At 44.0% G+C, this 15,251-nt stretch overlaps 1 protein-coding gene across 1 annotated transcript; it reads right to left on the bottom strand.

Moving 5' to 3' along the window:
• Positions 1 to 476: 476 nt before the first annotated feature.
• On the bottom strand, positions 477 to 7,887 carry LOC106675719 (uncharacterized). The gene is made up of 14 exons (XM_014410911.3): positions 7,607 to 7,887; positions 6,806 to 7,011; positions 6,479 to 6,622; positions 5,768 to 5,906; positions 4,824 to 5,688; positions 4,339 to 4,480; positions 4,071 to 4,214; positions 3,926 to 3,988; positions 3,630 to 3,688; positions 2,417 to 2,607; positions 1,930 to 2,330; positions 1,557 to 1,656; positions 1,178 to 1,373; positions 477 to 1,085 (listed from the first exon to the last, which is right to left on the bottom strand). Exons 1-14 carry the CDS (start codon positions 7,727 to 7,729, stop codon positions 949 to 951), a joined length of 2,910 nt encoding a protein of 969 aa, XP_014266397.3. The 5' UTR covers positions 7,730 to 7,887; the 3' UTR covers positions 477 to 948.
• Positions 7,888 to 15,251: the final 7,364 nt, after the last annotated feature.

Here is a 15,251-nt window from a genome sequence, read left to right as displayed (position 1 = left end):
TATTAATGTGTTAAAATGGCCCATTAAAAGTCCAGAAATCCCACTGAGCATCTGTGGCAAGACTCGAAAATTGCTATTCACAGACGCTCTGCATCCAATCTGGCTGAGCTTGAGCTATTTTGCAACGAAAAATAGGCAAAAACTTTGGTCTCTACATTTGCAACGCTGGTAGAGACATACCCCAAAAGACTCGCAGTGAATTGCAGTGAAAATATTGACGCAGGGGGATCTGAGTGCAATTGCACGCCACACTTTTCAAATTTTTATTTGCTTAAAATTTTGAAAACCATGTATCGTTTTGGTACCACTTCACAATTTTGTGCTCTTTGTGTTGGTTTGTCACAGAAAACCTCAATAAAAAACATCAAAGTTTGTGGATGTAAGGTGACAAAATGTGTCAAAGTTCAAGGGGTATGAATACTTTTTCAAGGCACTGTATATGCGCCATATGATGTGATGAAGAGTAACACTTTGACTGAGGAAGCACTAACACGTATGTTTTTATTGATTAATAACAAAGATGTATAGTAACCAGTCCAATGATAGCCATAGATATTCAAAGCAAAAATGATTATAGAGGAGCACACATCAACAGTAACACTTTCTGTGAATCACACTCTAACATATAAAAAGAAAAGCTGCTGTAAAGCTGCACGACTGAACAACAATCCAAAGATTCATCTTTCAAAGTCTGTTTTATGTCTGTTTTCTCTTAAAGCTGGCAAACACAAACACAGCTGTAACAGCTGGGACTGTGCCCTACATCATAAAGCTAATTGAGGTGACTGTTGTTGTGAGTTCACGCTACACAAATGAAGCTGAATTATAAAGAATTAAATTCATGATTGATTTAAACATGAGCAGATACACAAACACCGAAACTCTGACAGCAAAATGAGGTTCATTGAAAAGTAATGCAGGAACTGGTATTCTGATTACACTGCTGTCTTAATTTTCACTCGAGGCCAAACGCTGGTATTTGACCTTTGACATTTTGGCCCTGTACAGGAGCACTCCACAGATCATGGCAACAGCAGCAAGAAGACATCCAGCGATGAAGACCAGGTTCAGGTTCAGGTTGTTCCCTGAAGACCACAATAGAACCTCAGCATTGTTCACACTTTAGTGAAAGTCAAACAAAGAAGCTAATGTTAAGAAGCACTTTGTGTTTCCATACCTGCACTCATGCTGGTGTCTGCTGACCTCTTCAAACGCAGAGGACCCTGGGAAACGAAGTGCGCTGCAGTCTGGATGGCAGAGTCCCTCTTTCGGCGGTGGGAGTGGTGGTGATGGTTTGAGTTGATGCATCCCTGTGAGCACCTGCTGTTGGGATTCCCTGCTTCACACATCATTACTGAACAGCTGATGTATACCTGAGTGAAACAGGACACACTGTCAGTATATCAGCAGACGTACAGTTGCCCCCTCTAGTGGAACAAGAGCAGAGCTGCAGTCAAACCTTTGCTTCTCCATCCCAGCCAAGGAGAAAGCACAAATTGGGCATATTTATTAGTGCTTTTAGAAATTGGAGCTTCTAGATATCTACAGTTCTTTACCTGATCGTGCAAACCGATGAACTTGAAGGCCTCGATGCAGAATCTAAACTGTCTCTTGTTGTCGGTCTCATGGATCATCACAGTTGGGTCCACGGGGCACCTAATCAGAGCCGAGCACAAAGACGACACAGCTGCTGTAACTCCATGTCTTACAATCAAAGCTGCTACAGAAGCAGAGACATCACAGGGTTTCTACAGCATTTCAGAATCAAAGAAAAGAGAAAACTTTGGTAAAACTCTGGTTTTCCTTCTTTTCTTTTATATATTGATCCAATGGTGGGTTTTCGTATCAAACTTGGCCAAATTATCAAATGTTGAGGTAACTGATGTGCCGTAAATAATATACACTTCACTTCCATCAGCACATGCGTACCCGTCTTCAATGATGGAGTAGGTTGGCTGGGAATTGGGGTTGTCGTACGGTGAGGCTCTGCAGGACTCCACAAACATCTCGGTGTCGTTGACTATGGAGGACGCATCTATCTCCATGTAAATCTTCTGCCCTACGTCGTACTCCAGAGGGTACGAACTGGGATCAATGATGCTTCTGAACTGGTTGTTGGGGTAAAACTCAAACTGGTAGGTGAACGTGCCGAAGCCTTTATCAAACACTTCCACCATCGTCCTGTGTGCTGTGAAGCCCAGTGACACGTTCCCCTTTTTGGGGTACTGACAGTAGAACTCTACTTCCAGGTTATGTTTCCTGGTGATCAGAGCTCCGCTGTCATCCACTGTGGTGATTTCATTCTTAAAAATGAGATGTTCCTCGTCCTCCTGCAGAGTCAAACATCACTCTGTCAGTCCTCGTTCTGATATCTAAACCAACAACAACAGAATAGATACAAAGGAGCTCTGGTTACCTCGATCTGAGTGCCACAAGCATTGAGAGGGATGACGCCGATGATGTGAGTGCTGTTGGAGTATCTCTCCAGGCTGCAGAGGGTGTTGCTGGGCTCACTGAGACGCAGGTGATCCTCACGGAGTCCACGGAGGGACGATTTCTCCACCTCGACTCTCATTTCAGACTCAGTGCAGATCACGTTGGTTTTAACTGAAACAAGTTAAAAACATATAAAATATGATGTAAGAAAACATACAGACTTAGAATTTACCTTATGATACCCATTCAAAGGACTCTTCATGTCACGGTACTGGGTCGTGTGACCCAGTGTTTGAGTTTTAGGTATTTTTGTATTCATTTTCGATCTAGTTAATTTCTAGGTTGCTGGTTAGTCCTTATTTCTTAGTTGTTTCTGTCATCTCCCCCTGTCCTCAGTCTCCCTGGTTCCTGCGTCTACGTGTCATGTTTCTTGTCGGTTATGTTAAGTTCATGTCTATGTCTCCGTGTTTCCTGTTTTATTTTGGAAGAGTCTGGTGTCCTTTGTTCATTGTAGTTAATGTTGCTCTCCTCTGTATTGTCATTATGTTTCATTCGAGTCAGCTGTGTCCTCATGTGTCTCCACTTCCCCTGATCACCTCATGTGTGTATTTAAGTCCTCAGTCTTCCTTTGTTTGCCGTTGTGTTGTCTGTGTATCTCCCCTATCCCTTGTCATAGTTTGTATATTGTTTAGTCATAGTCTAAATTCTCAGTAAGAGTCATAGTTTCCTAGTATATGTTCAGGTTTTCCCTCAGTTACTTTCTTGTTGTTTTTTCTGTGAGTTTTTGGCCCTAAATAAAGGCTCGCTTTTTGTTAAGTTCAGTTTTGTCTCCTCGCCTCTGTCTGCTCTTGGGTCCTCAACTCACTCCACACGGTCTGCCCTCGCAGACCATGACACTTCATTAAGCTAAACCTAATGCAATCCAACACAACAGATTTAAAGATTTACAATTTCAGTTTATTTTAATGTTGCCAGAAATATGTCAAAATTCTCCAACTTCAATTGTCAAAAAGTTAGAATATTAACTATAAAAAGAATGAGTTAAGTCTAAAAAAAAAAATATTGACAATAGAAAATTGAGAATATGTCCAAAAAGTTGACATATTTTCTATTTTTATTTTTAGTTATTTATTTTGTTTTTTATTTATTTTTTATTTTTTTAATTTTGATATCAAAGACAACTTTAGACTCACTTTCCTCTGTTCCAACTTTCAAGATGACACACCTCATCTCGGACTGATAGACGCCGGACCTGAAGAGACAGAACGATGATAAGTTGACTTAATGTGTGACTTAAATAATTTTCCTTTTTATTATTTCTTCAAATACTCTTGAAATTGTAAAGCTTAAGGTCAAATGAGGAGAGCTTCATTTTATAATTTGTTCATAGTGGCATTATTTATTCCAAAAGCACATTTATTTAAACTTCTCACACCTAGGCAGAAAATCCATTTTTTTAAAGCACTAAAAACAACAAAAAGTCACTTACTGTGAAGTCGGGGTGCCGTGGTTATGAGAGTGGGTATTGCCTGGAAAACTGGTCACTGCTGACCTGAAAAACCCACAAAGAGTCCAATCATGACTTTGCTCTCCCAAACTATTTCTGTGTTTAAAGGAATGAAACCGAGGCTAACCCTGTCGCCGATTCAACAGCAAAGCACACTGGGAAATAATCTCCCAGATCGCTGGAGAACGGCGTCCACCGAAGCACAAACTCATTATGTGTGGTTCTGTGCTGGGTCATATTCATTGGCCCGCTCATGATGATATCTTGTATTCTGTAAGAAAACCACAGAAGGAAACAAGGATTAGCTCATTAATGCTGAGCTGAGCTTTCCTGCTGAAGTGATAATAATGCTTCGCTGCCATCAGGCCTCCTTAATCAAGCTTTGTCTCACTCACGCTGCATATGAAGCCTGTGCTTTGATTCTGATCTCCACCTCTTTGTTGACCTCTGCATGAATGCGCTGTCCGTGTGCAGGTGTTGGGTGCACAAACTGGGGCAAGTATAGTCCCTCCTGGCATGAAGGAGCAGGTGGATCCACTGGAGTACAGTTAGAGTAGTAACAAATAAGCATCCATTACCAAACAGGAAGAAGCAGCTGTCTGCATAGCAAAAGTTTAAGGCTTTAAACAAACACGTGAAGTGGAGTTTGGTTCTTGGGCTGCTGAAGAATTCAGTGCAAACAGGTAAAACTAATATTAAGTTTTTAAGATAAACTGTGCGTCACATGAGTAAATAGGTCTGCTGCAATCAGCTGTTTCTACCACAGTTACCACTGTCTTCATGTGCAGAGTCATGAAAGCAGCAACATGCTGAGAACGGAGCAGAGCGGAGTGTGCTGCATCATCACATCATCAAACACTGAGACAACAATGGGCCTTACCAACGAAAGAGAACTGCAACGGTAGTTTACTGAGGGGAGGAGAGGTCGCCTGCAGCGGTCTGCCCGTAGTCCACCACCATGGTGTGGTAGTGCGGGCTGTTGTAGTTGTAGTGGGGGCAGCTGTAGTTGTAGTAGGAGCGGCTGTAGTTGTAGTAGGAGCGGCTGTTGTAGTTGTAGTGGGTGCGGCTGTAGTTGTAGTAGGAGCGGCTGTAGTTGTTGTGGGTGCAGCTGTAGTTGTAGTAGGAGCGGCTGTTGTAGTTGTAGTGGGTGCGGCTGTAGTTGTAGTAGGAACGGCTGTAGTTGTAGTAGGAGCGGCTGTAGTTGTAGTAGGAGCGGCTGTTGTAGTTGTAGTGGGTGCGGCTGTAGTTGTAGTAGGAGCGGCTGTAGTTGTTGTGGGTGCAGCTGTAGTTGTAGTAGGAGCGGCTGTTGTAGTTGTAGTGGGTGCGGCTGTAGTTGTAGTAGGAACGGCTGTAGTTGTAGTAGGAGCGGCTGTAGTTGTTGTGGGTGCAGCTGTAGTTGTAGTAGGAGCGGTTGTTGTAGTTGTAGTGGGTGCAGCTGTAGTTGTAGTAGGAGCGGCTGTAGTTGTCCACCACCACCATGATGTGGTAGTGGGGGGGTATGTAGTTGTAGTAGGAGCGGCTGTAGTTGTCCACCACCACCATGATGTGGTAGTGGGGGGGTATGTAGTTGTTGGATACATGGCGGCAGATCGTTTCCTTCTTGCGGACAGAGGAGACCTGGAGGACTGGGATCCATCGGAGTATCTCAGACTGATGTGTCCTTGTGGGAAATCCTCCACCACCAACTCAAATGCATTCACTAACGGGTTAGCATTAGTGTATTGGTAATGTAACGTGCAGGAGTCCTGACAGTGGGACATTTTGGAGTTAAAAGGGAAAAACCACAAGTGAGTTATTGTACAGTGCATTAGAACATCAGCTAACCTGGTGTAAGTGGAAGCCTGAATGTTGGGTGCAGCCGTAGCACTCTGCACTTCCTGGATTTCCATATCTGCATCTGACTTTGTCTCCATCAGGATCAAAGGACATCAGCTTGTATGTCCGTGGGCAGTTTTCAGGAACTCTTCAATAAACACATTAACAAAGTCTCTGTCAGTGTCTCACACAGTAACATGAGTCAAGCACTGGCATGATTATCTTGTATTATCTTGTAAAACTGATCAAGAAGGTAGAAAGAAAAATATATAGACAATAGAATGAAAACTAAAATTAATTTGTCTGCTAGTTGATAAAAAACAAGAACTTCTTGTTTTCCTTTTTCAGAGAAGCAGGTTTTGCCACATGATGACATTTTCAAATTCTGCTGTTCAGAGGCTCATAGTTTAATTGGAGATAAATTATCTGAATTTCAGGAGCTGGACCTCGCCTCCAAACACACCCCTTCCAGTTCTAATGCATGTTTGTTTTTGTGCCCCACCCTACCTCTCCTTTTTTAATTCTTTCAATTCTTTCCATTCTTCACTTCTGCTTAGTACACGGGGATCTGCCAGGCCTGGTAGCCGCCACCAGTCCCCTTCGAGGCCTTCCCCAAACCGCAGCTCAGCTCATGTTTTCGCCTTTATCTACTAAAAATGCTGTCAAATCTGAAATGAGGACGTGGGCCCAGTGAGAGAAATCAAACTTCAGGAAGCTTACCTGAGGAAAGGTAGGATGGCAACTTCTGGTGCTCTGTTTGGTTTTCCAGTGTCGGATCTTTCTCCTAAATCCACAAGAGTGTTCAAGTACCAATAATGGCTCCAGTAATAGGTCCGTGTGGGGATCCAGCAGCAGCTGGCTGCCCTGGTTTGTTTAGAAATAACAAAGTCATCCACCCACCAAGCTCTTGTTTTATCATAATATCAGACAGATTTAATGACTGTGGTGGCTTTAGATGAATAATAATTAATAAAAATTAATAACCAATAATTACACACAATGAAGCACATCAACAGTATCTTCATACTTAAAATGAAAAATGCTCACCGCATTTCAAAAGGTCTGTTGCTCGGGACGACCCGCGTGGTGACGGTTTCAGTTTCACACCATTGTCTGTTATAGAGTGGAGCACTGGTGCTGCTGTCCAGTCTGCCTCTCTGACTTCTGGAGGTGTAGCCACAGTATCCACTGGAACAATACCAGTAGAGGGAGTAGTAACATCCATCATAGGTGTCTCTGTCCCGAATTTCCACCTTTAAAACATACAAGCAACTCAGTCAGATTTTAGTTTATCACTCCATGTTATCTGCAAGAAGAAGGTTCTGTATCTGTGTTTGATCATGTGATCACAATTTTAACACAATCAATAACAAGTGTAGGTCATGGAAGCCACGTCTGCAGCCATTGATTAGTCAAAGCACTCTGGATTTAGAGGTGAAGAAAGTGAGACATACTACTACAACTACTACAAGTACTAATACTACTACTAATAAATAATACATTTTTGAGGAGCATCTTTCAGTAACAACTATGTGACAACGGACTTTTATTAGTTTTATTCAGTTTTTTTTTTAAAGTTAACTATTTGTTTAAACTTTTATAAAAGACAACATGTGTGCACTCGTGCGTTTAAAAATAATAATGTGTTTCAATGGATAAGTTAAGAAGCGACACCTTTTACATTTTTAACTTCATTTTCTGTTTCTTCTATCAGAATAATCAGACCTGTGCACAGAAGGAAATAAAAGTCAGAATAATCAGTGTGAAAAGAGGAGATTCCTGTTCTGTCACAGCTTCACTTATTATCTGTCATTATTATTAAGTACAGTTAAACGTTGTGTATCTCACATTAAATGAGCCATCAGGGTTTCTTCCTTTGTAGGTGTAGGTCGTGGTTCCCCCAAAAAAATGAGAAGCAGACACCAGTGAGACCAGGAGCAGCTGAAGCAGGAGCATCAGAGTGGACGCCATGATCCTCCAAACCCAACTCTGTCTCCAGAGATGCTGCTCACATCCACCTGCAGCATCTTTATATACGAAGCAGGGCACAGTCCTGCCAAGTCTAGTGGCATGCACGCTATGTGAGAGAACAATAAGAGCTGCAAAACTGGTCTGAGCAGGAAAACACACCTTTTTAAAAACATATATATACTGTAAATGAGTAAATGAAACCTAACTTATCTGATTCCTGGCACACAGACCGTGTTATTGTTATCTCGTAAACACAGGGTTACGCCTGAAAACCAGTTTAATCCATGTGATAGTTTCACATGACACCAGGTTTCAGTACAGCACAAATACATCTGTTCTAACACTACAGAATTTCCTATGTAGAGAATTTCCACAATGATCACAGTACATGAATCTGGGCAGAGTCCTTCTGCATAGCTTGAATGTTCTCCTTTCGTTTGACGATGTAAAGTTAAATACATATGTGTTCTCAGCAATGTTCCCTCTAAGCTGCTGGCAGGTCTCTGCGCACAGAAAAAAAATCTAACCTGAATTGAAATTAACATTAAAACTTTAACAATTCTGTTTTGCAGTGTTAGTCAGTGAGTGACTGGCTGCTCCTGTATGGGATTAGAACGATGCCACCTTATCCCATAGTCCAGCCAATAATGTGATTCACATTCATATATACGCAGCTAATCAACGTCGTTGACAGGCTATGACGCGTCCTTATTAGTGATGTGTCGGTCGCAAACGAAACGGCTCTTAGAGCCGTATGGCGTTATTTTTGTGCCACTATTCTGAGCGCACGTAAAAAAAGTTTGCAGGTACAAGTGTTGTATTTTGAGGAGAAATTTATTTTGAGCGAAGAAAAGCTAAATTTGAGTGAAAAAAATTCATTGCTGCGTGCAAAAAATTTATTTCAGTGTTTGCTATTATCCACACACAACAGCAGCCCCTCTCGCTCAGTTTTTCATTTGCTCTCGCAATGTGTTGCTCGCGCTCTCAACATTTCTGCCCGTGCGCACTCAACTCTTTCTCTACACTGTTATATTTGTGCCACAAAACCAGCCAATCACAGACCTGGATGCAAAATTATCTGATTGGCTGTTCTGGTCTCAATCAGCTCGAAATGATGAAACGAGGCAGTGGCAGAGGAACACAGAGTGGCGGAGTTTGAAATATAACTCTGTCTGTGTCACAAAATAAACTTTAAAGATATTTTCATGCAAGAATGGTGCTGCGTAAACTTCAAGTATCTGCTCGATTCATCAAGACATCACATATTTGCATAAGTGCTCTGACGTTTTCGGAGATGCCTGTTACCCACCAGCTGACCGCATAGCTGGACCTGCCGATGGGCATACCGGACATTTGCCCGGTGGGCCGATGATGATTTTTCATTTTTATGTTTGTTTGTCTTTGTAACGGTATAAACAATGAAAGGTGGTGGATTAGCCAGTTGGTCACGATCAACTCGGGGCTGGACCAATTACAACACATCCATATTGAGGGGGAAAGGAACGCGATTCGTCCCAGACTTCAGCTACAATGAAAAAGACACAAAGCTGGAGTTATTCAGTCTTTGCTGCACAGCTGCCTCTTCTCTCATTCTCTCCCCTCCTTCTCCTGTTGCTACTTCAATCATGAAACTGATCAATGATCAGCTGATCGTCTCTCTTGTTTCTTGTTCTTATCACGTAATAATGCAGAGTTCATCATATAGAAATAAAAACCTGAAGTTGTGCATTATTTGAACACGTTGCCTGCCTGCAGCACTAAAGGACTCCGTGAGAGACGTCTGTCTCGCCCTAGCAGCACCTGTCCCTCTCCTCCTCTTCAGTTCGCCTCAACATACGCGCCTCATATTCTGTGATGTGATTTACTCTGAGGTTTTTGACAAGGTTAGTGATGTTGCCACAACCATACATGCCAACCCTCCCGGAGCCACCATTCTCCCGAATTTCCACCTGGACAACAAAATTGAAAAACCATATTGCAGAATTCATAGCGCGGCCCAGCCAATTCCAGTTTCCAACAATGGCGGCAGCGACTTAGTTTTAATATTACTCTTATTTCTCTTTCTGGGTCACAAAATAACTTTTAACATATTTTCAGGTGAAAATGCTTGAAGAATGTTTGAAGTGTGAACTTCAAATATCTGAGCCGACAGACTGTCAGGGTCCTGGGTCTCCTGACCCAGCATTTTTAGGTCTTTGTGATTCTTGTATTTTGTACAGATGTACACTCTGTTCAGTGTACGTCTGTGTCTTTGCATGTTTGAGTTTCTCGTGTTTTCTGTCACTCTGTATTGTGAATTATGTTCTCATGGTTGGTCTTTCGTTACTCCCTCAAGTCTAGTTCCTTGTGTTCCAAGCTTAGTATTTCCCTGTGTATTTTGGTTCTTAGAGTCCTCTGCCTTATGGTTTATGTCTCTGTGTTTCTTAATTGCTGTCTGCACCGAGTCAAGTGTGCGTCTCTGTGTTATACTTCCTGTTTTACTTTGAAGGTCTGTGTCTTATGTGAATGTGTCCTGCTTTGCTTCCTTGTCTCGTCAGTCCTGATTTCTCCCAGCTGTGCCCTCCTTCTGTGTCTCATTCCCCGCGTTACTTCCCAGTGTATTTAAACCCTGTGTTTCTCTGAGTCAGTGTCATGTCGTCTCTCATGCTGTGTGGGTCTCCCTGTGTGTTTAGTTTGGCATTTTCCAGTTTACTTTAGTTTGCTTCTGTATGACTTTCCCCTGCCAGCACTAAAGCTGAGTTCGTTGTGTTTAAACCTCGTGCCTGAGTGCCTGCATTTTGGGTCCAACTCCTGCCTGCCGCACAGCGATTCATGACACTGACACATCGTCTTCAAACCCCCGCAGTCTTTCGCTACTCGGGTTAAACATGATATATAAGCCACTTTGATAACTTAAAAATGTTATTGTTTGGCTTTTTCAGTGTTTTATTTGTTCTTGAGTAGATCTGTTTGGCTGAGATTAAAGTTATTAGATTAGATTAAATTTAACTTTATTAATCCCGATGGAGGGTTCCCGAGGGATTCACACAGCTGAATAAATATCAAACAGAAAATGAATTAAGCAAAGTGTGAGACGGTCGAGAGTTTACGTCAGTGTCCTGTTATATTTTAGATAGCAAGGAGCAGACGGCAGAGTTTCACTCCACTGAGGGAGCTTGTGACGTACTACCCGGCTTTCTTTAGACCGCGAAGGCGGGTCCTCAGGTGGAAGCAGCCTCTGAATTTGGACACCCCCGCTGTTTCCGGGCCGGCCAATAATAACGGTGACATTTAACGTATTTTATCCGATAAATAAACACTGTAAAATGTATTTATCACCCCCCCCCAAACAGCCCTTTTTAATGTCTCCCTAATTCTGATGTCTCAAGGTTGGCAAGTATGGCTACAACACCTCACGTTTTTGCCACATGTATCGCAAACCACGTCTCAGCTGTTTGTGGAGGTAAAATACGTCTGCACAATTACATTCAGCCATTGTTGTGAGTGCGCACGCCAAGGGGCTGCGAGACATTTGCACAGCCGTATTTCGCACATGACTATGAAAGGCGGAAGAGGAAGTAGTTCCTTTGAGTTAGTGCGCATGCGCCAACCAGCGTGCAGCCTGTTACAGTCGCTCCTGCTTTTCTCTTAGTTTAGCTCTTTTTTCTTACGTATTCTTTTTTTTTCTGACTTGTATTTTCCTCCGTTTTCTATCTCTTACTCAATCATGTGGATTGAGAGAGTTTTTGTTCTTCTGGTGGCCGTGGAACTGTTACTTTTATCATGGAACGGGACCGCGGCACATCTCCTACACGCACGGACTGTTTACTCCAGAGATCAGCTGATCGCCCTGATGCCGGCCGGCTCGCTGGCCAGGCCCGCAGAAGTACCAGCTGAAATTTGGAGGAAAACACATTGGGGATGCAGAGGTCAAGGACAGAAGAGAAGAAAAAAGGTGACGGTGAGACAGCGGAGGCTCGAAGCGAGGAGGAGGTTTAAACCGTGTCTGCCGTCTATCGTGATGGGAAATGTGCGATCGTTGGCAATGAAAATCGACGAGCTCTCAGCACTGGTACGGAGTCAGAGGGAATACCGAGAGTGTAGCCTGATGTGTTTCACCGAATCATGGCTGCACCAGGTCATTCCCGATGAGAATGCTTCCGTGGAAGGCTTCCACACTGTTCGGGCGGACAGGGACAGCATCGCTAGCGGTAAGCGTAAAGGAGGTGGGCTTGCTGTTTTAGTTAACAACCGGTGGTGTAACCCTGCCAACATAACAATCAAAGAAAGGATTTGTTGCCCGGACACTGAACTGTGTGCTGTTGGACTCAGGCCGTATTATTTACCCAGGGAATTCTCTCACGTCATCTTGGTGGCTGTTTATGTTCCCCCCTCTGCTAACCCCACAGCTGCATGTGACACTATCCACTCTGCCATAGCTCGGCTACAGACTCAGCACCCGAGTGCCTTTATTGTGATCTCGGGTGACTTCAACCATGTATCACTGGACAATACACTACCAACATTCAAACAATATGTGGACTGTCCCACCAGGGGAGAGAAAACTTTAGACTTACTGTATGCTAACGTCAAGGATGCATACAGCTCCTCCTCCCTCCCCCCACTTGGTAGGTCAGATCATAACCTGATTCACCTCACCCCCCGCTATGTGCCAATTGTGAGGAGGGAACCTGTGACCACCAGGACTGTTAGGAGGTGGTCAGAGGAGGCAATAGCGGAACTACAGGGCTGTTTCGAGGTGACCGACTGGGAAACACTCTGTGAGCCTCACGCCGAGGACATCAATGGGCTTACTGAGTGTATCACAGACTACATAACTTTCTGCACCGACTCCATTGTTCCAGCTCAGACTGTTCATTGTTACCCAAATAACAAGCCGTGGGTGACTAAGGACATCAAAGCCCTCCTCAACAACAAGAAGAGGGCTTTCAGAGGGGGCAACAAAGAGGAGGTGAGGAAGATCCAGGTGTTACTAAAGGACAAGATCAGAGAGGCTAAGGACAATTACAGGAGGAAGCTGGAGTGGAAACTCCAGCAGAACAGCATGAGAGAGGTGTGGAGGGGCATGAAGACCATCACTGGATTCAGGCCAACCAACAGCAGGGGAACTGAGGGAGGTGAGAATAGAGCCAATGAGTTGAATCTGTTTTTCAATAGATTCGACACCACAGTGTCTGCTCCCACCCCCACAACCTCACCTGCAGTCAGCCTGGAATCCAGAGCCACACCACTGTGCCAGCCTCTCTCTTCACATGTTGCCTCCTGTGAGATTCCTGACACCCCTCCCCCACCCATCACCTTCACTCAATACCAGGTTGAGATGCAAATGAGGAGACTTCACTCAGGCAAGTCTGCTGGACCAGACGGAGTGAGTCCCCTTGTCCTCAAGGCCTGTGCCCCCCAGCTGTGTGGAGTCTTTCATAAACTGTTTATGCTGAGTCTGAGTCTGCAGAGGGTCCCGGTGATGTGGAAGACATCATGCCTCGTCCCTGTACCAAAGACGCCACGTCCCAGTGGCCCCCAGGATTACAGGCCCGTGGCACTGACCTCCCACATCATGAAGACCCTGGAAAGGCTCATCCTGGACCAGCTGCGACCCATAGTAAGACCACACCTGGATCCCCTTCAGTTCGCTTATCAGCCTCGTCTCGGAACAGAGGACGCCATCATCTACCTGCTCAATCGTGTCTACACCCATCTGGACCAGCCGGCGAGCACTGTGAGGGTCATGTTTTTTGACTTTTCCAGTGCTTTCAACATCATCAGGCCGACCCTCCTGGGTGATAAGTTAGCAGCGATGCAGGTGGATGCTTCTCTGGTGTCCTGGATTGTTGATTACCTGACAGGAAGACCACAATATGTACGTCTCCCACAGTGTGTGTCTGACAAGGTGATTAGCAACACAGGGGCACCACAGGGGACTGTCCTCTCCCCCTTCCTCTTCACCCTCTACACCACAGACTTCAGCCACTGCACAGAGACCTGCCATCTTCAGAAGTTTTCTGATGACTCTGCGGTGGTTGGATGCATCAGCAGGGATGATGAGACAGAGTACCGGGCTGTGGTCGACTCCTTTGTCACGTGGTGTGAGCAGAATCATCTGCAGCTCAACGTGGCAAAGACCAAGGAACTGATCGTGGACTTCAGGAAGACCAGGAAACACTTGACCCCTGTTTCAATCCAGGGGGTCAGTGTTGACATTGTGGAGGACTATAAATACCTTGGAGTACACATTGACAATAAACTGGACTGGGCTAAAAACACCACAGCACTTTACAGGAAGGGCCAGAGTCGTCTCTATTTTTTGAGGCGACTGAGGTCCTTCAACATCTGCCAGAAAATGCTGAGGATTTTCTATGAGTCTGTGGTGGCCAGTGCGATCCTCTATGCTGTTGCATGCTGGGGGAGCAGGCTGAGGGTCGCAGATGCCAACAGACTTAATAAACTGATCCGTAAGGCCAGCAATGTTGTGGGGATGGAGCTGGACTCCCTCAAGGTGGTGTCGGAGAGGCGGATGCTGTCCAAGATAAAGACAATGTTGGATAACACCTCCCACCCACTCCATGACATGTTGGTCAGTCACAGGAGCTCGTTCAGTGAGAGACTGAGATTACCCATGATGCACCACTGAACGACACAGGAAATCATTCCTGCCTGTGGCTCCCTGTACAACGCATCCACTTAACACACTGTTTGCTGCTACAACTACACATGTTTCTTTTCCAACTATTTATTTATGAGTGACTTATGTATGTATGTATGTATATATATGTATATATTGTACTATTCTTAGTTAGCGTATTGTCTGTCTTGTCTTAATGTTGGTTTAAAATGGAGCACTGTAACAAAAAATAATTTCCCCCAGGGATCAATAAAGTATTCTGATTCTGATTCTGATTCTGAATGTAGACAATCCGAATGTTATAGTTTCTTTCCACTGTGTTCCTGTTAATGATAAACTACAAATTTACCCTAAATTACTAAAATATCGATATTTTAATGTGAGAATCGATTCTAGAACATAAATGACTGGTATCGGAGAAATCGATATTTCAGGATCGATCCGCACATCACTAGCTAGCAAAGCGGCTGATGTGGAGTGAAGCCACGTTAATGACAGCGTGTACAACCATTGGAGACGTGAGCAGGACAGACGGAACAACTGACGGGAAAAGTGTGGACTTTATACCAGTTTTTAAATTGTGTTGATCGGCCACGTAAAACCAGAGTTATGATAAAATATCTGCAATGTTTGTTTTTCTTCCTGAATACTGTCGTTGTTTATATTTACTGCAGGAAGAAACGGTACAAACAGCGTTTTATAAGGAAAACGCTCGAAAGCCTGTGAGCAAAGACAACACCAAAAAAAACCCAGCCTTTCCTATTGGTGGAAAAATGTACCATGTCGACCAATCAAAAAATGATATGGCAACATGGCATTTAGTTTTATAGGAAGGGGGAAGTTTTAGGAGTGACGGCGTGTTTGAGATGTGAGAGATTTGCGACGTTTAGCGCAAATCTT

This window comes from Maylandia zebra, linkage group LG9, assembly GCF_041146795.1.
Source record: "Maylandia zebra isolate NMK-2024a linkage group LG9, Mzebra_GT3a, whole genome shotgun sequence".
Classification (NCBI taxonomy): domain Eukaryota; kingdom Metazoa; phylum Chordata; class Actinopteri; order Cichliformes; family Cichlidae; genus Maylandia; species Maylandia zebra.
The sequence above is the reverse complement of the archived record's forward strand: the minus strand, read 5'-3'. Positions and strand labels throughout refer to the sequence as shown.

Coding starts and splice junctions, on each gene's coding strand:
- LOC106675719 (XM_014410911.3), bottom strand. CDS start 7,729: ATGGCGTCCACTCTGATGCTCCTGCTTCAGCTGCTCCTGGTCTCACTG. Junction 5,907..6,478: donor GCCATCCTACCTTTCCTCAG/GTAAGCTTCCTG, acceptor TGTTTATTGAAG/AGTTCCTGAAAACTGCCCAC. Junction 1,657..1,929: donor TACTCCATCATTGAAGACGG/GTACGCATGTGC, acceptor GGCTCTGATTAG/GTGCCCCGTGGACCCAACTG.